Genomic DNA, 22,131 nt, shown 5'->3' on the forward strand with positions numbered 1-22,131 from the left:
ACATATGGTGGGCTGTGGGTGCATGGTTTTGATGGTCGCGCCCATGGTACTTAAGGACCGGTTCGCGGGAAACCCTGAAAGAATTCCTCGTACTTGCCACAAGCCAGCGTGGGCAACGGCTGGGCTTGTAGTGTAGCTTTCCTTTAGCTGATGCATCTAGGCAAGGGTGGGCGTGATGGAGTTTGGATGGGCCCTGCGACGGCCTATGCAGCTTCCGGATTCACCTAGGCACGAGAGGGGACTGCCCGCTGCCTTGCGAGGAGTGGGGGTGAAACCTGAGGTGTGGTGTACTTGGTTAGAGGGGGTTATGCGAAGGGTCCTGTCACGGCCTCTATCTGGTATGTCGTGGTGGCATGTCAGCGCACGGGAACGTGTCGTGGGACTGTGTCTTGTGGATACAGTTGTACACCTCTGATCAGAGTAAAACTATTCGGATAGCCGTGCCCGCGGTTATGGGCGGTCAACCAGATTCACTGTGATTAGTCTCACCCTAGTCTAGTCTATTAGAATTAATTAGTTCAGGTGGATGGTTGGGCCTGTTGCAACGTGGAGTAGCGTTGGACAATGGATGGTTAATATTGATTAATTATTACAACTGTTTTACTGCTTTCAACTACTGTTTATAAATGCTCGCTTTATGCAAAAGAACCTCTCTAGCTATCCTTTGGTAATACCCTGCATCATACCCTCTATTCCGGTATGACTCGCTGAGTACGGTGGTTGTACTCAGTCTTGCTCTATTTTTCCCAAACCCCAGAGTTTGAGTACGCGTCAGATGGCGGTTTCTCCGAGGAGTAGGCTTCGTCCGTGCCGTCGAGGATGCCTGTGGAGTGGTGTTCCCGCTGCGATCCAAGTCAAGGCTTAGCTCCAGTTATCTTTTAATTTTCCGCTGCATTTATGTAAGACTTTTATAATGTTTGTAAGACGTGGATCTGTATGTCAACTTTGTCGTTTGTGTACCCCGGCCAGTCCTGGACGGTGGTTTTAATGCACATTCTGCTTGGAATTCTATTCGGGAATTTCTGGGCGTGACGACTGGCCATCGCAGCCATCGCCGGCATGGCCACCGCCGAGGTCGCCTCGCCGGAAACGGCCGTGCGGCATGGATCTGGGCGGGAGGAGCAACCCCCACCGTCGACGTCCTGGTGCCCCACTCCTTCTAGCGCCGTCGGGGGAGAAAAGGGCCCCGCCGCCGCCATCCTTGCAGCCAGGCAGCTTGCCGGCGGGCTGCTCAGGCTGCGGCGAGGTGGAGGAGAGGGGGGAGGGAGGGAGGGCGGCGGTGGCGCGTGGAGGTCGCCCGCGTCGCCCTAGGGCTGGAGCCCGCGTCGCCCTAGGGCTGGAGCGACGCGTCAAGAGGTTTAGTTTAAGAAGGGATTAGTTAATGCGCCGGAGTAACTAAACAATGGGTTTTGAGCTTAATCTCCAATCATTTTCCCTTGGGCGCGCGCACGATGGGCGGCCATGGGGGGCCTGTCTCTGTCTGTCACGACTTAACCTCCTCCCTGCCTTGTCCTCATCGGCGCTTCTCCCCCTTTAAAATCTTCGCTCTCTTGCCAGTCTCGTCGCGCAGAGCAACCAGAGACCAGCAGAGGAAGAGAGATTGTGAGACAGAGAAAGATCAGGAGAGGAAGTAGTAGCTGAAATGGTGAAGATTCCGAGCCCGAGGAGGCTGTTCAGGAGCAGGTCCAAGAGCATCGGCGGCGCCGGCGGCGGCGTCGGCGCGGACATCTGCGCGATGGTCGCGGAGCACGAGAAGATCGAGTGGGAGGTGCGGCCGGGCGGGATGCTGGTGCAGAAGCGGCGGGCGCCGGAGGAGCAGGACGACGGCAGCAGCAGCATGTCCGCCCACTCCGGCGCGGACGCCATCGTCGTCAGGGTCTCCACCGGGTGGCAATGGCACGACGTCTCCATCGACTCCACCGCCACCTTCGGTGCGTCCCACATTGCATTGCCTCGATTGCCATTCTCCTCAGCTGATCATACTAGAAAGGAAATAAACTGAGCTGTTCTTTGCCATGATCGATGCAGGTGATCTGAAGGTGATGCTGTCGCTGGTGACCGGGCTGTGGCCGAGGGACCAGAGGCTGCTGTACAAGGGGAAGGAGAGAGACGACGGCGATCACCTGCACATGGTCGGAGTCCAGGACAAGGACAAGGTGCTGCTGCTGGAAGACCCGGCCGTCAAGGAGAGGAAGCTCCGGTCGACCACCCTGGCGCAGCTCATGGGAGTGCCCTGCCATTCCTTCATCGAAGTCTAGAAATTAAATTAAACCCGCCATTTTGACTTGTTCTTTTTTGGTCTGCTTGCAAGAGTGACACCACGCAAAGATCCTTTTTTGTTTCCAGCTCAATCGTCTAACTGCATTGTTCGGAGTCACTGTTCCATTTCTCGAGTTCGAGGGTAGTCTGGATTCAGCCGATTGAATCGAATCGTCTGCACCAATAGTCCAATACGACACAAAGACATAATGTAAATTAATGTAATTAGATAATGTCAGTGTGTGTTGTGTATTATTTCAGCTGTAATACTTCTTACCCCATGTATATTCTCCTACTGCAATTTGCAATACAGATTATATGATGCACCCCCGTCTTCTTGTTGACCAGTTTGTCAGCTACTGCACAACTAGCCTCTCGGTCGTACGTTCCCCATCTTTCTCTCTCTCTCATCAACTCGTACTGATCGTACAATAATCCGTGGTAGTTGAACGGCATTGTTGGTTGCTCGATTACTTTTTTCCCAACACAATGTACTGTTGCATACCTGCTATTCAAGTGGCAGTTAACCGACCCAGGTCGCAGCAGGTTTACGGCTACCAAACATGTAACGCCAGCCTGCACTGAACTGCCTAACCTGGACCGAAGAAATACTATTGCACACCGTAATCAGTAGTAGAACTGAGCACTGACTAAAATTGCTCGCGGAGGCAATCGCTGATACTCTGATAGCACGGATAAGATGGGCATTTGCAAAATTCAGTTTCAACGTACTGGTACTGCTTCTTCTACTGTACCCTGAGCTCCCTTTTCAGGCTGTTATTTTCTCACATTTTCTCTTGGATTAACATGCCAGTGTTAAAAGTAACATTTAGCCTTTTGATCATTGATCAAGTAGCAGTACATGATGCTGGACCGTGGACAGGGGCATGAATGAAATATTGAAATCTAACCCGTAATCCACCGAACTGTACGCGCGGGACCTGGAAAAAACAGATGAGACGACGCTATCAACCAGCGGTCCACCTGTCCCCCTGAACTCGTGCCGCGAAGAGAGGAGCGACTTGAATGCTGATCTCACCGGCGGCTCGACCTCTCGGCCAAATCCGTCCCCGCGCGCGCATGTGCCGGCACTGACCGTGATCAGCGCGACGCGGGGTCGTGGCAGCGACGGCCGCCTCCTGGTCCGGTGGTCGTCGACCCGTCCACTGCGCCCATTAAAACCCGAGGTGGTCGGCAGCGAGGCGGGCGGAAGAAAAAACGACGGCAACTTGGCTATCTCATTCTCGCAACGTGCGTGCGTGCGTGCGGGCGGGCGTCGCGGCTTATCCGATCAGGAGGAGGCCCGCGGATTTGGCCCCAGGTCGGCAGCGGCATGTGGCCATGTGCGAGTGCCGAACGGTGCGTGCACCGGGGGGCGGGGCGGTACGTAGCTGAGCTACCTGCCGGGCGCTGCTGATGGCTGGGCTGGTGCGGTGGTGGTGCCGGTTTATCGGTTCGGTGCGGTGCTGTGCGTGCGTTCGGTCGGCGGAACGTGCGCGGGCTCTTCAGTCTTCACCGTTTTGGGCACTCGCGTTGATTACGGGGCTAATCAAATCTCGCGTAGACGACGTCGTAGCCGTGGCCACCGCTAGCCGACCGGACGATGCAGCATTGTTTCTGCCCAGCTGAAGCGCACCAGAGTTTGAAGGGGGCACCCGATTTTTAATAGACGATGTTGTTAATTTTTTTACACACATTTGACTATTATTTTTATTAATTTTTTTCTACAAATATAATGAAAAATGAAAGTCATGTTTTTACAATAAAATAAATAATGATTTATGTAATCATTTAATAGATATAAATGGTTAAAAGTGTGTTAAAAAGTCAATGCATTATCTATAAATAGATAGATGGCAGTAATTAGTTAATATGCAATTAAATTTAGCGTATAAAACTTGTACTAATAAATTCATCACACTTTAAATTACTTTCAGACAATATTAGTTTTATAGATGGTAGAATATTTTATGTTAATAATTGTGGCAAAGTTTAGGTCCTGTTGCCCATATTTCTAATAATTCAAAATGGTTTATTAGAAAATAATTAATTTATGGATAAAACTTTTATATATGTATTTTTAGCGACTTAAAAACAAGTAATTATAAAAAAGGAAATTAGGTTGAAAATATCTTAAATTAACTTTAAAATTAGATTTGAAAATTCAAATTTTGGCTTTGTATTTAGCTTATTAGGGAAACCGATGGGGCTCTTAGTATTAAAGACTTTCTAAAATAAAAATATATGTTATAAAAAAATTGAATAGGAGGAATACTTCTCTCTCTCTCTTTCATTTTCAACTATAGAAATTGGATACTTTGTTTTGTTGGGCCTAAATGGTAAGATGGGCTTTAAGCCGGGACACTTCGAGACAGGCCATACTTGGACCTAACGTAGTGACGTTGCCACCGGGGCCCAGCGTATCCGGACCTGTAACAGATAAACTTCTTGGGCCAGGCCTTCGAGCACGCTCCGCTCCTCCGCTGCTTGGTCACCGACCCCTCGGAACGCCGTTCATCTGAGAAAGGATGGCGGTCCTGGCGGAGATCGCCGGCGACGAGTCCCCGCCGCCGCTTCCTCCTTCCGAAGGCGGCGAAGCTTCCGGAGCCCCGTCCACGTCTTCTCCCTCCGATGCCGACGGCGGCGGCAAGCCTTCGCCGCGCACGTCGAAGCCCGGCAGGAAGCGCCTCGTCCTCACCGCCTCCGTCCTCCTCTCGTTCCTCATCGGTACCAATCCCAACGCCTCCACCAGCTGCTAGATTCTAGGGTTTTAGCGATTTTTTTTCTCCGTGTAACACGCTCGTTTATCTCTCTGTTTCTCTTCCTAGGGCTGCCCTTGCTGCTCAAGTCCACCGAGATCCACCGCTCGCCGCTGCCGTCCGACGCAATCGCCGCCCTATCCCGCCGCCTCCACTCCAACCCGCCCTCGTTCCCCTGCGGCCTCCATGCGGTCTTCCTCCGCTCCGGCCGCGACCCCTCCGAGGCCTCCGTCGCAAATCGCATCGAGCGGGAAATCTCCACCCAACTCGTCGATCTCCCTGACGCTTCCACCGCCGGTAAAATCTCCGTGTCAGTCACCGTTGAGTCCGCTGGTGGCTGCTCTAGTAGCAGCAAAGTCGCCTCGCCTTGGCGATGTGGTGCTGTGACTACCGCGGACTTGGGGCGCGGCGATGAGGTGTTTGATGAATTGCTTGACTCGGCATTGGGTGATGGAGGCGGGGATGGGATGAGGGTTTACACTGTTGTCTTCGTGGACAGTGACGATTTGAAGAGAATTGTCATTGGGAAACACCGGCATGCTTGGGTGGTCGGGAAGGTTGATGAGGCTGAGGTTGTGTCCATCATTGGGAAGGTATTCGTCAAGTATTTCATGAATGGTGGTGTCGAGGAGGGCGAAGCAAGCACTGTGAAAAGAGAGTTCATGCCAGTTGGATCAGATGGCAATATAGTTCTTTCATTTAGCCTGCTGAATGCTGATCCAAGTGATTGGGTGTATGATTGGTAAGAACAAGACATGTCTTATGTTTGTCTTATTGTTGCTTCTCTGTTATATAGAAATCCACTTTATCAGCATCGTTAACAATTGTCAAATGATATCCCTGTCTCGTTCTATGGTAGTCTGTTTAAATCAAAGAAAATATACTGGATTGCATCTACATTTCTTAGGCAATGTGTAAAATGTCAAGGCAGTAAGGCTGTGGAATCGCGCTTATTCGATGCAATCGATGAATATATTGTGTATTTGGCATCTTGCAAAGATGAAAATTATTGTCAAATTATTCCTGCTTCTTCATTGTTGTTTCTTTTACATTTAGATGTCCTGCATGCAGGGAGTTTGAAAATATTGGTCAAAGGATGTTGACTCCTGTTATTGAGGCGTTACGACCGATTGCGAACATTAATATAGAGAGTCAGGTGCAAAATTGCCTATTTTGCTCAATGCTTGTTTCTTCCATCGTGTGAAGCTGTCAATGTTGATAAGTACTGACTAGTCCTTTTGTTTTCAGGTTTTGTACCACACACCAAAATCATCCTATTCTTATTCTGATGATAAACTTGGTGGCAATGTCCTTAGCGTGGGAGACATTCCTTTCTTTGTATGTTTCTGAATTCCTCTGTAGAAGTCATGTAGCCATGATGGTTGCTGCATACTACAGTTAGCTGCTGTTAGTGTTTATGACATTTAACTGTTATAGATGCACTAATTCAATATGCAATGAAATTGATAGGTTAATTCAAATGAGTGGCACTTGGATACATCCATTTCAGCTACAGGACGATCAAAAGTTCTTCAATTTGTGGTGTATGTTCTTTAGACCAGATTGGCATCTTTGTATTTAATCTTACAGTTCACTCATCCTGAACAGATAATGGAAAAAAAAGCAGAATAACCTTTCTTTTCTATGACTGCGCCCTGCCACTCCATTTTATCTGTGTTCTATGTTCAACTATATTTCCTGTGTCAATCTCCTGATGGATATTAAAGTGATTCAATGATTTGGTCTTTCTTTTACTCCTTACTGTGAATCTAAATATCGCAGACTACCTCATTTGTTAATTGAGATTTATGATTTACAAAGTGTACAACAGTCAGAAAGTATTACTGTGATGTTCTAATTACCATATTTCATATTAGTTATATGATCAGTTGTGGATGCCCATATACTCATTTGAATTGTCTGTGCAATAACCACCAGATATATTCCATCAGCAAGGGAATGCCCTTTGTACCTGCAACTTCCAGATGGGGAGCTTTCCAAAACTAATGCATTTATATCCCCAGTAAGTGCTGTTTTACCTATCTTCCTTTTGTTACCCATTTTATCATTTTCTTAACAGTGTGTATTATGTTGTGCAGATGTGGGGAGGTGTTGTTATTTGGAACCCACCTGGCTGTTCATTTGGTTCTAAGCCACATGGGGCCCTGGACAAAATGTCATCTGAGGTGTCTGTAATCAATTTATTGCCCTTTTTATATGATAGAATGTACATATTGAAATGTCACAGTAGTTAGTCTGATATACCTTCTTGCACTCATTATCTGCTGAGTGCTGACACATCTATATGGAACAGGAACTCATGGAGACTATTGAAATCTTCATAGGACAGCTAAGGCAGTTATTTGGTCTAAAATCAAGTTATCACACACAGAGTATGGATGGTGTAACTAAGTTCATAACTAGTCCAAAAGGGTTTGCCCAATGGTGAGACTCCCTCTATTTCCTTACTAAAATTATCTCAGTACCAACTCCCGCTTAACTACGCACATTAGCTGGATGCTGACACATGCTACATGCTCTCAATTTGAAAAGCAACCATGAACTATTGATTCTTTAATCTGAGATTACATTAGTTATCTGCATCTGACATGATGATCAATAAAGCTATGGGAATTTTATCACAAGCCACATGCATAGAGGATCCCGTAGAAATATTGACAAAATACACATGTATGGACAAATGTATCCACATAGGATCCAACCAACCCAATTTTTGAGGAAGTCTGAGACAACCACTAGTCTACAATCATCACCATCTCCTATTGTAGAAATGAAAATATGTTGTGTCATTGGATTGGATCATTGGACAACATTTTTCTTCATGAAGATGTTCTCAAAATTGTAGTGTTTATATTCTCAACTCATCAATACTGTAGTCTGCAGTATGCAATAATATGCATCAATCAGGGTGGACTTTTATCAAAGTTAGAAGATCCCAACTACATGTCAACAGCTGAAATTCTAAATGTCCCAGATAAGATTTTGGATGCTATATGCTTGATTTCCATATGTCTCATAGTAGGTTTTTAAAACTTACAAGTTTAGTGTAGTTGCGACTTTAGAAGTCCATCTATCACATGTAACCTCTTAAGGCGCTAAGCCACTAACTGTTACTATCTTGACCCTTTTTTTCCTCAGGGAATTGGATTTATTATACCGGCACCATGCATGTTCCAATCTTTTGTCCTGTCTCACCACCTTGGAATCCCTTTCCAGTTTGGTATGTAATAAATTCTTGATAATACATAAAAGACTGTTCTTCATGCTGTGCATGCACTAATATTATTATTATTATTATTTTTGTAGGTCCAATCACTCCCCAGAATGATTGTTATGGATGAAATTGGGAGGCAGGTTTGTTCCTATTACATTCTTGCCAAATGGTAGTAGCACATAGTTCTGCATAGTAGTCATTTTTTTAAAAACAACTTTGCACCTTCTTTACTACAAGGTCTCGAAGCAGCATATCACTCAGATGATAACTTGGGCATGTGTTTCGTCTGCCTTTTTTTTTTTACCATTATGTGTACTTTGCAAGCTTGTACACAGTTATATTCTGTGGATCTAGTGCTTTACAAAATTAATTTCGCACTAAGTTTGTGTCATGGTCTAAAAAACATTTAACAGAGCCTAAATTTGTTATGACAAGTGACATCTCTTTGCAGGTTGAGCTTTCTCTTGAAGCTGCAAGTTTAGCTCAAAGAAACGCAAGCCTCGGAATAAGTGACTCTTCAGCAGGCACGTTAATCTTTTGTTTGCACTAAATGTAAAAAAATGATAAATTTTATCAAGAATTGTGCTGTTCTGCAATTTTATTAAGAATTGTGTTGTTCTGCAGTATCTGCAACAAGAGCGAGGGCTTTGGCTGAGGATGCATTTTTTCATCCATCTGTTATGTCTATCAGTTATGCTTCAATAGAGCACTATTTTGCGATTTACATGGTCAGTATACTCTTCTACTTTACACTTATTACAGTCCAATTTGTGTTTGACACTTCTGAATTCTTTCTTTATCTTGGGCAATATAGAAAACTGAAAACAAAAGAGTTAACTATTCTCCGGTTTTAAATAGTGAGGATTAGAGCTTAGTAGCGTGCAGAGCAATAATTTCTTGTCCAATTTGTTTAATATCAACATGCAAGTTTTACACTAATTGCAATCCCTTCAATTCTAGAATTTTGCTTTATTATTTCTTTTGATCATAAAAGTAACTACTTTAGATTAAAAAAAATTACATTGTAGCACTTCAGAGCCAATACTGATATGCTTCGAATTGGCATTTTCTGCAGCCATTCTTTGCGCCAGTTTCCTTGCATGTGCTGTTGGCGGTAATGAAAGAGCTGAAACGATACATGGTAGAGAGAAGGAAATATTCAGCATTTCTTGCTTCCCAGGCGACATCTTCCTGATCTTTTGGTGATTATCAGCAGCCCTGTTTCATGCCTAGTACTATCATCCACACCAAGTCTGATATAGATGGTAGATAATCTGCAACGGTTCAGCCACAGCTGGGGGACGCGTCTTCTTACCATCAAGCAACTGCTGGGCAGACAGGTAGACCAAATGGTGTGTGCCTGTGAACTCGCAGACCAGGTGAAGATGTGAGGGAACCCAGTTTTTGTCACAAATACGGCGTTCTTCCATGAAACCAGCTTGGTGAGGCCTTAACTGATCGTCGGGTATCATTCACATTTTTTGGTGAGGCCTTAACTGATCTCTGAAACTACAGACCGCTATCTAAAGCCAATGCATCTGTAAATTGTTGTATAATTTGAGAGCGCTTGACAAACTCCCCGCAGACCAATGTTGGATTAGCAGTTAACACGAACTTTTACGGGTTTGATGTGTGTGTTCACGATTGTTTTTCATCTGCAACGCATGCATGGGATTCCCCCTCTCGTCCTACAACGGCACACCCGGACGAAGGAACTACCCGTGTGGCCGTAACTGCATCCTCCGGCCTGAGAGAGAGAGAGAGAGAGAGAGAGAGAGAGAGAGAGAGAGACCGCTAGAGTAACATGTGCGAAAAGACCTGCACCATTCGGTTAATACAATTTCCAAATCATAGAAATAAAAAGTTAAATGATTCGGATAGGACATGGACTTCAATCATTAAGAATTTATTATTTTGTACAAGAGATCTTAAAAATTATATGAAATACTCCATCCGTCCTAAAATGAATAAAACTAGTACTACAAATTTAGAACGGTACTAGGTTTTAGGTCCTTTTTAAGTTCCCAAATAAAAATTTTCACTCTGTCACAAAATGTTTGGACACATGCTTGGAGTATTAAATATAGAAAAAAAACTAAATTGCGAGAAGAATCTTTTAAGACCATTTGCTCCATGATTTGACAATGTGATGCTATAATAAATATTTGCTAATGACGGATTAATTAGGCTTAATAAATTCGTTTCGCAGTTTACAGGCAGAATATATAATTTGTTTTTTTATTAGTTTATGTTTAATACTTCAAATTAATCTACGTTTAATACTTCAAATGTGTTTCCGTATATCCAATGTTACACACTGAAAACTTTTTACCTCTGGAACTAATCAGGGCTTTAGTTTATTTAAGTTTGAGATGGGGAGGGTAAGGTTATAATAGGATTACAATGTAAGTTTACAAGGCTACAATCTTTGAAATTTGATAGGAGCTATTTCTCCGGAACGAACGAAGCATATATGGAAAAATCGTAATTTTTCAATACTACGATATGTAATATTTTGAAAATTCTTTTAAACCTAATGAGCCCCGTATTGTTACCGTGGCAGCCTGGCAGGGTGCAAGGCAACCACCGGCGTCCAGGGCACACCGCCGCTTCGCGACGACCGCCATCGGCAACCGCTCGCTGTCGCTGCAGTAGACTAGCGCGGACGCTCCCTCCCTCCCTCCATCCCAATCCGTCCCCTTCACTTCACTCCCATTCCCATTTCCTCTCGCTCCCACCAAGACCAACCAAACCCCTGTTTCTCCCTCAAAACCTCCCTCTCTTTCCCCCCCGAATGCTCGAGCGCTGCGCGGCGGAATCCCCTACTCCCCTCCGATGAGGCCCTCGCCGCCTCCCGCCGCCCCGGCGGCGGAACCGGTGCCCCCGTGGCTGAGATCGCTGCCCGTCGCGCCCGAGTTCCGCCCCACCGCCGCCGAGTTCGCCGATCCCGTCTCCTACATCCTCAAGATCGAGCCCGCCGCGGCGCCGTACGGCATCTGCAAGGTCGTGCCGCCGTTGCCCCCGCCGCCGAAGAAGGCCACCTTCTCCAACCTCTCCCGCTCCTTCGCCGCGCTCCACCCGGACGACCGCTCGCCGTCCTTCCCCACCCGCCACCAGCAGGTCGGCCTCTGCCCGCGCCGCACGCGCCCGGGGCTCAAGCCCGTGTGGCGGTCCTCCCACCGCTACACGCTCCCGCAGTTCGAGTCCAAGGCCGGCGCCACCCGCAAGTCGCTCCTCGCCGGCCTCAACTTCCCTGCCTCCAGGCAACTCACCCCGCTCGACCACGAGGTGCTCTTCTGGCGCGCATCGGCCGACCGCCCCATCGTGGTCGAGTATGGCAGCGACATGTCGGGCTCGGGATTCTCCCCTTGCGCCGCGCAGCCGCAGCCGCCGCCGCAGCAGCAACCGACGGCGCGGGCGGCGGCGCACCTTGGGGAGACGGCGTGGAACATGCGCGGCGTGGCTAGGAGCCCCGGATCGCTGCTGCGGTTCATGCCGGAGGATGTCCCCGGGGTCACCACGCCGATGCTCTACGTCGGGATGATGTTCAGTTGGTTCGCGTGGCACGTCGAGGACCACGACCTGCACAGCCTCAACTACATGCACCTCGGGGCCGCCAAGACGTGGTACGGCGTGCCGCGCGACGCCGCGCTCGCGTTCGAGGACGTGGTGCGCGAACATGGCTACGGCGGGGAGGTGAACCCCCTAGGTGAGGCGCTTGAAACTATCAATTTTCATTAGGAACACGCTATGCTCTGTTTTCCCAATTCTGAATTGGTTTTCCTGAACTGCGAGTTGGTATGCAGAAACCTTCGCTACATTGGGGCAGAAAACAACAGTGATGTCCCCTGAAGTGCTTGTGGAGTCGGGTATCCCCTGCTGCAGGTGTTATTTCCTTCTGTTTGTTCAGTAACTAGCCAAATTTCCCGTGCAATTTTGCATGGAACTAGCTTAAAGTTTATTTGATGTAGAATTGCTTTTGGTATACGTCTTCTGCTTCTATTTCTATAAATACAATCTATACCATTATAAGTTGAACCCGACATGATCAAAGCATACATATATCTCTTTTCTCAGATTATTAATGTTGTGATTTCTAGGCCCTCAGTGAATTTGGTGGACTCTTTTAGCCTTCTCTTTATTAATAATATATTCCATAATAGATAGATATATTTTCTATGGTATGTGCCATGTCTACCAGTGGTTTGATTAATTGATTCTCTGTGTTTGAACAGATTGGTGCAGAATGCAGGGGAATTTGTGGTCACTTTTCCAGGATCTTATCACTGCGGTTTCAGTCATGGTGAGACTGAGCAATCACAATAGCTAGCCTCATTTTCCTATGCTACATTTTGTACACAATTATTCCTGTTCTAATCATGCCTATGACATTTTTTTTCATCCCTAACTGCATGAAATATATGTCTTACACAGGGTGCAATACCCATAGAATGCCAACCTTTTATTGAGACATGCCTATACCAGGAAAACTTATAACTCTTTTTTTTTTAAAAAAAAACATGTGTATACCATGTGCAGTGCAAAACAAATAGGTATTCTATCTACTGAGTTAATCAGATGTGATTGCAGGATATTGTGTAAAAGATTTGAAGTGTTTACTAAAAATAGTGAATTAACCTATATTTGTGCTAAACGTCTGCCCTACCCTAGTACGTTACAACTATTATGATGTTACCATTTCCTGAATTCGATTGTTCATCTTGACACGGGCACTCTTCATTTCATTCCAGCAACACAGGTGTACTGTGTGCAATATGCAATTGCAAAATGTGTCTCTGTTGTAACCACTGCAATGCACTTGATCACTGCCTCTTTCATATAATTAATCTAATCAACCTCATGACTCATGAGGGCATCATCTATTTGGGCAGGATTCAACTGTGGGGAAGCATCAAATATAGCTACTCCTGAATGGTTGAGAATAGCAAAAGAGGCAGCAATCCGAAGAGCTTCAATCAATCGTCCTCCCATGGTTTCGCACTATCAATTACTTTACGATCTCGCACTGTCTATGCGTTTTAGGTATGTCATAATTTGCATGTTTCATGATGTGCACTTGTTCTTGATTTCTTGTGAGAGATTCTATCAACTTCTGCCCCCCATAAAATACTTATCTCACAGCCCAGTTTGGCACTTTGGCTATGGCGCATTTCTTCTCCCTGTATTAACTTAGAGTACATTAGAGTAGATTTTGGAAAACCCTGTTTCATGACGTGCACTTATTCTTGATTTCTTGCGAGAGATTTTGTCAACTTCTGCCTCCCAGAAAAATACTTATCTGACAACCCATTTTGGCACTTTGGCTATGGCACGTTTCTTAATCACTGGATAACTTAGATTATGTTAGAGTAGATTTTAGAAAACCCCATGTTTTTGTGAAACCTTAGACCATAATACCTAGGGGTTATATGACGTAAGCCATAATACCTAGGTTTTTTTTTCCAACTTTGATGGCATGACCTTTTTTTCCTTAAAATAAATCATTATGCTATCAATAAAAATGGTCAGCCAGTTAGTGCAGAATCAATAATTTCCATGTATTGACCTGTGCACGACTCTGCTCAGTGATGCAAGTATCCCCATTCCCACGTATGCAACATCAATAAAGTCTTAAAATATTCCACCGTAGTGTCTTACGGTAGCCAAGGTTTTTATGGTGATGCTTCAATCTGTTAGCGGTTAGCGATGTATATGTGTTATGAGAGCTGCTTTCTGACAGAACTCTTTTGATACTTGCTGATGCTATATGAAAATAAGACAATCTTTTTTATGCATTTGCCCCCTTCATTTTTTTATGGCAATCCTTTATCTTGTTTTGAACTTCTACTTCTTCAGGGAACCATCCAATGGTGAAATGGAGACACGGAGCTCTCGAATAAAGGAGAAGAAGAAATGCGAAGGGGAACAACTGGTCAAGAAGATGTTCATCCAAAATGTTATTGAAGATAATGAACTGCTTAGTCATCTTCTAAATGACGGATCATCTTGTATTATTCTTCCAGCAAATGCCCATGATGGTCCTGGTCTTTCTACTTTGCGCTCAACAGATCAATCAAATATGAATTCCAGAATATCACATAACCTATGCAGTAGGGAAGAAGCTCCAGAAGCCTCAGGATGCTTATCGCCGAACAGGAATGGTGATACCAGAAATTGTATTTCATCAGATACGCATAACATGGAAGGTGATAAGGGAGATATAATGAGCGCTACTGGATTGTTAGATCAGGGTCTATTATCATGTGTCACTTGTGGAATTTTAAGTTTTTCATGTGTGGCTGTACTCAAACCAAGAGATTCTACAGCACGATACTTGATGTCTGCTGATTCTAATTCAATTAATAACCAGCTTTCTATTTCTGGAGGGAGTATTCTGGCAGATGCGCCAACAAATGAAAGGAATGGTGTCATTTCTCGTAAGTTTTCATCTTACAATCTGTACTGAAGACATTTTATTTCTTACGCTCTTGTTTTCAGCTTATCTTATGTACTTCCACATTAAAAGGGTAGTGAGTTACTGATATTTTTTTTCCTTCTAAGGTAGTAAAAGAATTGCTATTAGGTGCCATAGATTATTGATCTATCATAACTAAGGAAAATTTACCCTGTACGAATTGGATGTTTTGAAACAAATAAACCTCCTTTATAACTCCATATCTAATGAAATGATCTATTGGAGTTTCTTATGTGTTTTTACTATGGGAATGAATGGACTGTGGTTCTATATTTGTTTATCTGCATTTGTGGTAGGTATAATCAGGTGCTTGTAGGGACATTTAATTTTCAGTTAATTTGGTGAGCCGAATGCTATTTACTATTTTGTCCATGTGCTTTAACAATCATTTTCATCTGATACAGTATATGCATTTGTAATCAACACACAGGTCCATATTCTGAACACTGTTGCAACGAAATAATGGCCGATGATGCAGAAATCGATAAGAATTCTGCTCTTGATCTCTTGGCATTTGCTCATGGGGGTCAACCAGATCCTGAAGAAGATCCACTGGAGAAAATACTGAAGATTGCACATGGCATTAACAAATCACAACCTAATAGTTCAAATAATGTTGGTTGTGTTGGAACAAAGCTGTCCTCAAGTAGCACAGAGCGCCAAGAAAGACCATCTTCCCAGAACGCTCATTGTAATGGTAGCTCAGTTATTTCAAATGGACCGAAAGGTGTTCGCACGAGAAATAAGTATCAACTTAAGATGGTACTTTCTGAAGGTTTTCAGGCAAAGGATATCTATTCTGCGAAGGAAAAGAAGGTTCAATCAGAACCATCAAGCTCAAAAGGGGATGTTAAGGAGACAATTGATGTTAGTGGCACAGAGAACGATGTCGGATGTAAAAGCACTACAATCTCTGTCAGTGAACACAGGGGTTCTACAAAGAATATGTATTCAGTGAAGGAAAAGAAGGTTCAATCGAAACCATCAAGCTTAAAGGGGACTGTTAAAGAGACAGTTGATGTCAGTGGCACAGAGAACGATGCTAGATGTAAAAGCATTACAATCTCTGTCAGTGAACACAGGGGTTCTACACCTATGACCAATAGTTTAGCTGCATCAATCGTGAAACCTGACAAGGATTCATCAAGAATGCATGTATTTTGTCTTGAGCATGCTATTGAGGTTGAGAAGCAACTGCATGCTATAGGTGGTTCTAATATTATGCTTATATGTCGTCCAGGTTAGTCATCAAGCTGTTTGCTCACTGTTATGAAGTGCAATTCATTTTCAACCATTTTTAAGCATTTTTCTGCATGCCTTTTATTGTTTTCATTGGTAATTGGTTCATAGTATGACTTAGCACTTTAGCAGTGACACCATATCTGTACACATGCCATCTTACATGATGTTCCTATTAGCTTTGCTGAAATCAGAATAAGTAGGTTGAACCTTTTGGTGCTTCTGATGTTCATAATACTAAATTTTCAAGACTGCTGCATATGTTCTTAAAACATTAATTAACTTTTTTTGTTATGATTTGTACAGAATATCCCAAAATAGAAGCGGAAGCAAGATTGTTGGGTGAAGAAATGGGACTGGTATATGACTGGAAGGGCATTCATTTCAAGGAGGCCAACATGGAGGACAGGCAGAAGATACAGGAAGTTCTGCGGGATGAGGAAGCAATACCTACAAGCAGTGATTGGGCTGTAAAATTGGGTATTAACCTTTATTATAGTGCAAATCTGGCCAAATCTCCTTTATATAACAAACAAATGCCATACAACAGAGTCATTTATAGGGCATTTGGCTGTGATTCTCCTAATGACTCGCCAGTAATGTTCAATACTTGCGAAAGGAAACAAAGCCACCAGAAGAAAATAGTGGTTGCTGGCCGGTGGTGTGGGAAAGTATGGATGTCAAAACAGGTCCATCCATACTTGGCTCACAGAGTTGAAAGCCAGGAAGCGGAAGAAGCAGATAGAATCTGTTCTTATCATTTTGATGAGAAGCACAAAGCTGAGCCAGTTGGGAATTCTAGTAGAGTGGAAGCCTCCAAAAGAAAGAGTAGCAGTTTGACAGACGTAACAGAATCAAGCAATAGAAGGGGGGAAATACCTGGTGAGGAAACAAACACCAAGAGGCCCAAACATTCTCAAGAGAACAATCTCAGAGCTTTGGAAACCGCTGCTGAAGTTGTGGTGCCCTCACCAGCTGGAACAGGTCTCCGCGTTAGCTCCAGGATTGCCAACAGGGCAAACAAGCTAAAATCAAAGATGGAAAAGGAGGATGTCCCTTCTAGCCGTCCAAAGTCTAACATAAAGGAGAAAAGCAGTCATGCTAGCGGTCAGAAATCAAATGTTCAAGAGGCGAATGCTAATTCTGCTAGCCATTTGAGAGCAATGCCACCAAAACAGAAGGCTGAAGCAGAAGCAAAGAAGCAAATAAGAACTCCAAAACCTCCAAAGCAAGCAGTGGAGTACTCGTGCGATATTGAGGGTTGTTCTATGAGTTTTCGTACAAAGCGGGACTTGTCTCTGCACAAGAGTGATATCTGCCCAGTGAAAGGCTGCGGGAAGAAGTTCTTCTCGCACAAGTATCTGCTGCAGCATCGCAAGGTTCACACAGATGACCGTCCGCTAACATGCCCATGGAAGGGCTGCAACATGGCATTCAAGTGGCCATGGGCAAGGACTGAACATCTCAGGGTTCATACAGGCGACAGGCCCTATGTTTGCCATGAGCCAGGTTGCGCACAGACATTCAGGTTTGTCTCAGATTTCAGCCGTCACAAGCGCAAGACAGGTCATTCTGTCAAGAAGAAGAAGAAAGCAAAGAGTTGAGCTCGTATTACAGCAAGCTAGTTATGGTAGAACCGGACGCAGTAGGAGGTAGTTTGTACATTCTACTTCACTAGTTTAGCACTGATCTCTCTATCTGACGGATTCTGTTGGCACCACAATCGGTGTGCTTTGTGTTAGTTTATATTAGTTTTCATGATTACTAATTCTCCTAGTTAGCCTTGCATCCCATCATATGTTTGATGTACTGACACCAGCACTTGCTTGCATGGTTAACTAGCAAATTCTAATGTTATCTTCTCTTTGTATTTACTGGTTGACGTGTGGATGATAACTAGATTCTGGTCACGTATGATTTTGCCCTTCTTGCAGGGGAAGAATCTGACTGCTGTCGTAGATCTGTTTGTGCTGTTGGGCTACCAGTTTTGACGATGCTGCTTTTTTGTTCTTTCTTTCTTTCTTTCTTCTTTTTTGGTGATATCAGGCCTCAGATTGTAGCCATCTCAGAAAAGAACAACGGAATCATAAAAGCCTTTGTGATCTTAGGTGCGTCATTCTAGGTATCAACAGGAGAGCCTCTCCTGCTGGATTCCTGAAGGGCTGAAACTGAAAGTGATTCAGAAGAAGGCTGCAGCCGCATCACAGCCTAGTCTGTTTAACTTGATCAATCCTCCATATCAAGCTAAACTCAATATCATTTTTTTTCAAAAACAAAATTAGCAACGTCCATAGAACTGCACTAAGTTCGTCTAATTACGAGCACCAGAAGAATTCCCGTGGGTAGCGGTGCGTGAAATTGGAGCAGCCTGAAGCCCTGAACCGTGAAAAACTGGGCTGTGAGACTCAGAGCGCGAACCAAATCTGTCATGGAGAAGATACTCCCTCCGTACTCGTAAAGAAAATCGTTTAGAACAATGTTTAAGTCAAACCTTGAGAATATAAATCATGAATAACTATCAAGTTGTTGAGTTTTAAAATATAAAAATTATATGAATAGATTTGTCTTGAAAAATAACATACATATATCACTTTTTAATGAATATTTTTATAAAAATAAGAAGTTAAAGTTGTGTTTTAGAGACCGTGTCGCTGTCCTAAATAACTTACTTTACGAGTATGGAGGGAGTAAGAGCTAGCCGATCAACCGACGTATCAACAACTCGGTGGTCTCTGCGGCTCTGCCTCATCGCAACCAATTCCTACACGCCGCGCAGGCGCAGCCCCTCGGCCTCCACGACCGCCATTAATACCGTCCTAGCCAAGCTACGATCAATCACAGAGCAAAGCAGCCATTCCTCACGTCACGTAGCCCGACCACCCAGTGATAAACTTCCCAGCAACCCAGTACTAGCATCCATAAAATTGCACACCTAAGCTAGCTACACTAGATTCAATCAAGTCATGAACAAAAACCGATCGATCCGTATTTGAATCTGGCCAGAATCTTCGACGCCATTGGCAACTCACGTAGCCCGCCGCTAACGTAGCAGCCGTCCATCCCAACTCCCTAGCTGAATCTGACACCATCGCACGCATCTTTCTGTTACCCCCATTTAAATCCGTCTCGTTTCCCGCCGCAAATCCCAGCTATAAATACGTCTCCTCCCTTCTCCTTCCTCCTCATCGCCCTCACCCTCCAATTCCAATCCCTCCCAAGAACTAGCTGATCACGACGAGCAGCTAGTCCACTGCTACTGCGATCGATCGGTTGCAAAGTTAATTAATTAGTGGCGATCGATCGATCATGGGGAGGGTTATTAGCAGCTGGAGGGTTCTTGCGGTGGTGGCTGCTTTGATGGCCATGGCGGCGGTGGAGCTGTGCGCCGCGATACCGTTCGACGAGAGGGATTTGGAGTCCGACGAGGCGCTGTGGGATCTGTACGAGCGGTGGCAGGAGCACCACCACGTGCCGCGCCACCACGGCGAGAAGCACCGCCGGTTCGGCGCGTTCAAGGACAACGTGAGGTACATCCACGAGCACAACAAGCGCGGCGGCCGGGGCTACCGCCTCCGGCTCAACCGCTTCGGCGACATGGGCAGAGAGGAGTTCCGCGCCACGTTCGCCGGGTCCCACGCCAACGACCTCCGCCGCGACGGCCTCGCCGCGCCGCCGCTCCCGGGGTTCATGTACGAGGGCGTCCGCGACCTCCCCCGCGCCGTCGACTGGCGCCGCAAGGGCGCGGTCACCGGCGTCAAGGACCAGGGCAAGTGCGGCAGCTGCTGGGCGTTCTCCACGGTGGTGTCCGTGGAGGGCATCAACGCGATCCGGACGGGGCGGCTGGTGTCGCTGTCGGAGCAGGAGCTGATCGACTGCGACACGGCGGACAACAGCGGCTGCCAGGGCGGGCTCATGGAGAACGCGTTCGAGTACATCAAGCACAGCGGCGGCATCACCACCGAGTCCGCCTACCCGTACCGCGCCGCCAACGGAACGTGCGACGCCGTCCGCGCGCGGCGCGCGCCGCTGGTGGTGATCGACGGGCACCAGAACGTGCCGGCCAACAGCGAGGCCGCGCTCGCCAAGGCCGTCGCCAACCAGCCCGTCTCCGTCGCCATCGACGCCGGCGACCAGTCCTTCCAGTTCTACTCCGACGGCGTCTTCGCCGGCGACTGCGGCACCGACCTCGACCACGGCGTCGCGGTGGTCGGCTACGGCGAGACCAACGACGGCACGGAGTACTGGATCGTCAAGAACTCGTGGGGCACAGCCTGGGGCGAGGGCGGCTACATCCGGATGCAGCGCGACTCCGGCTACGACGGCGGCCTCTGCGGCATCGCCATGGAAGCCTCCTACCCCGTCAAGTTCTCGCCAAATCGTGTCACGCCAAGGCGCGCCCTTGGCGCCAAGGAAACCCAGTGATCGAGCCGGCGCCATCTCCGCCGTACACGTGCCCGCCTACGAGCCTGGATCAACGGCTCTGGTCGCGTCTCCTCCTCCAGCTTGCAAAATGGTGCTATTATTGTTGCTGCTCTTTGTTAATTGCCTTGTGTTTATGTAATTCGTGTGAGGCGATCAGGGAAAAGAATTACCTGAAATCGTCTAAGTTACTAGTGTTATTTCGTGTGTGCTAAATAAGTTTTAGATGTGAGGTGAGGTCGATCTATCATGTAATGTACTGAACTTATATGTGGTGTTCTTCGTGGCACCGGGAAATATATATAAGAAGGTTGTTGTTATGACTAAGGTTATGCCAAATTTCATCCAAAAAAGACTAAGGTTATGCCAAATTTCATCCAAAAAAAAGTTATCTCAATTGCTTCAGTTTTTAGCTTGTCTCGCTGGGCGTTCCTATGACTTATGTGAGTTACGACTCGTGGGATTCGCAACCAAAATCGAAGACGAGAGCTTTGCAACCGGAGAGGAATTCGGCCTATTTGGTATTTTGGTCTAGCTAGCTCTGCAATTCGAGTGAGATAACAAAACGGCCTACATGTGGTGGGCTGGGCTCTGGGTAAGTGCTGCTTGACTTGTGAATAGCTATGTGGGCTGACGACAAGTGGACTACGCACTTTGACAGAAATAAAAATGGAAAAAGTCCAATCTGGCTCCTAATTATAGGTCGAATCAATTTTTCCTGACCACTTAAGGTGCACACGTCTTTTTTTTCATCAAAGAGAACCGTCCTCAAAACAGTAAGTTGTTTTGTATGACTTTAATAGTTTGAGGAGTCATTATAACCGGTTTTACAGTTGAAAGATAAAAAAAGATCCGATCTATATTTGAGGTGTCGAATTGGATCTATTTTTTTATTAAATAAAAGGAAAATTATGACTTGTTTGGCGTATGAACATATGGCTATCTTTCTTGCATCTAACCTTTAGCAAAAGAGTGCGTGGTTAGCCACAAAACTGTGACCACATCTTACAAGAAATTAGCAGATCATTTTTATATGATTGAATACCAAGTTATATTTAAAGTATAAAATACTTGAGTATAACTTTTGCTTTTTTTTCCACGTATATGTAGTACTGTAGTTATTTAACTATTTTGTATATACAATGATGTTGATCAATACACACCTTATAATCTTCACTCACCAGTCACCGCTACCAAACTTCGCATATCTTCTCTTTTTCTTTATCTCCAATCAACATCAACACCTATTCACCATCTCTTATACAGTTATACTGTAACTAATCTACTCAACTCAATCAAACGGATGGCATGCCATACGTGTGAGAGCTAAATGTAGACTTCTGCATAAAACCCAATGGCGTTTTTAACACTGAATGTCTATATAAAATATTTTTAAAACTTACACCTTAGAAATTTAAAACTGAATTCTATATTAATTTTTTTAACCTACTCCCTCCTTCCTAAAATGATCATTATATATATTTATATACCAAGACCAATGATAATTTAAATCACATCAATCAAGATACCATGCACATATTCTCCCACAATACATGCAACAATTAAAACACCATGCCAATTACACCTTAGCATCCACACATTCTCTCGTGCTGTATTATTGTATTCTGATGAAATCCGTATCCATATGGTTATATGATGATCAATTTAAGAAATTTTGAATTCTATTATATGATGATCAATTTTGAAGGAGGGAATAATAATTACGTCCACATTACTCCAGCTAT

At 45.2% G+C, this 22,131-nt stretch overlaps 4 protein-coding genes across 5 annotated transcripts; all 4 read left to right on the forward strand.

The window, feature by feature from the left end:
• Nucleotides 1-1,508: 1,508 nt before the first annotated feature.
• On the forward strand, nt 1,509-2,585 carry LOC4324978 (BAG family molecular chaperone regulator 2). The gene is made up of 2 exons (XM_015786777.3): nt 1,509-1,931; nt 2,029-2,585. Exons 1-2 carry the CDS (start codon nt 1,643-1,645, stop codon nt 2,256-2,258), a joined length of 519 nt encoding a protein of 172 aa, XP_015642263.1. The 5' UTR covers nt 1,509-1,642; the 3' UTR covers nt 2,259-2,585.
• A 2,143-nt stretch (nt 2,586-4,728) lies between these two features.
• LOC4324979 (uncharacterized) lies at nt 4,729-9,880 on the forward strand. The gene is made up of 13 exons (XM_015766903.3): nt 4,729-4,986; nt 5,088-5,760; nt 6,090-6,174; nt 6,267-6,356; nt 6,489-6,562; nt 6,957-7,041; nt 7,118-7,204; nt 7,333-7,463; nt 8,178-8,259; nt 8,346-8,393; nt 8,705-8,777; nt 8,878-8,981; nt 9,329-9,880. The coding sequence occupies exons 1-13, from the start codon at nt 4,788-4,790 to the stop codon at nt 9,446-9,448; spliced, it is 1,851 nt and encodes a 616-aa protein (XP_015622389.1). The 5' UTR covers nt 4,729-4,787; the 3' UTR covers nt 9,449-9,880.
• Nucleotides 9,881-10,937: 1,057 nt separating this feature from the next.
• On the forward strand, nt 10,938-17,841 carry LOC4324980 (lysine-specific demethylase JMJ705-like). Of its 2 annotated transcripts, XR_010740923.1 has the most exons (8): nt 10,938-11,962; nt 12,060-12,138; nt 12,489-12,556; nt 13,146-13,296; nt 14,110-14,690; nt 15,159-15,968; nt 16,274-17,766; nt 17,810-17,841. XR_010740923.1 is itself a non-coding variant. In NM_001396874.1 (7 exon segments), coding segments are annotated over 7 exon segments (3,861 nt in total). In that variant the 5' UTR covers nt 10,968-11,088; the 3' UTR covers nt 17,572-17,733.
• Nucleotides 17,842-19,124: 1,283 nt separating this feature from the next.
• On the forward strand, nt 19,125-20,773 carry LOC4324982 (cysteine proteinase EP-B 1). Its single transcript, NM_001428167.1, has one exon. It carries the CDS (start codon nt 19,274-19,276, stop codon nt 20,387-20,389), a length of 1,116 nt encoding a protein of 371 aa, NP_001415096.1. The 5' UTR covers nt 19,125-19,273; the 3' UTR covers nt 20,390-20,773.
• The last annotated feature ends 1,358 nt before the right edge of the window (nt 20,774-22,131 follow it).

This window comes from Oryza sativa, chromosome 1, assembly GCF_034140825.1.
Source record: "Oryza sativa Japonica Group chromosome 1, ASM3414082v1".
Lineage (NCBI taxonomy): Eukaryota > Viridiplantae > Streptophyta > Magnoliopsida > Poales > Poaceae > Oryza > Oryza sativa.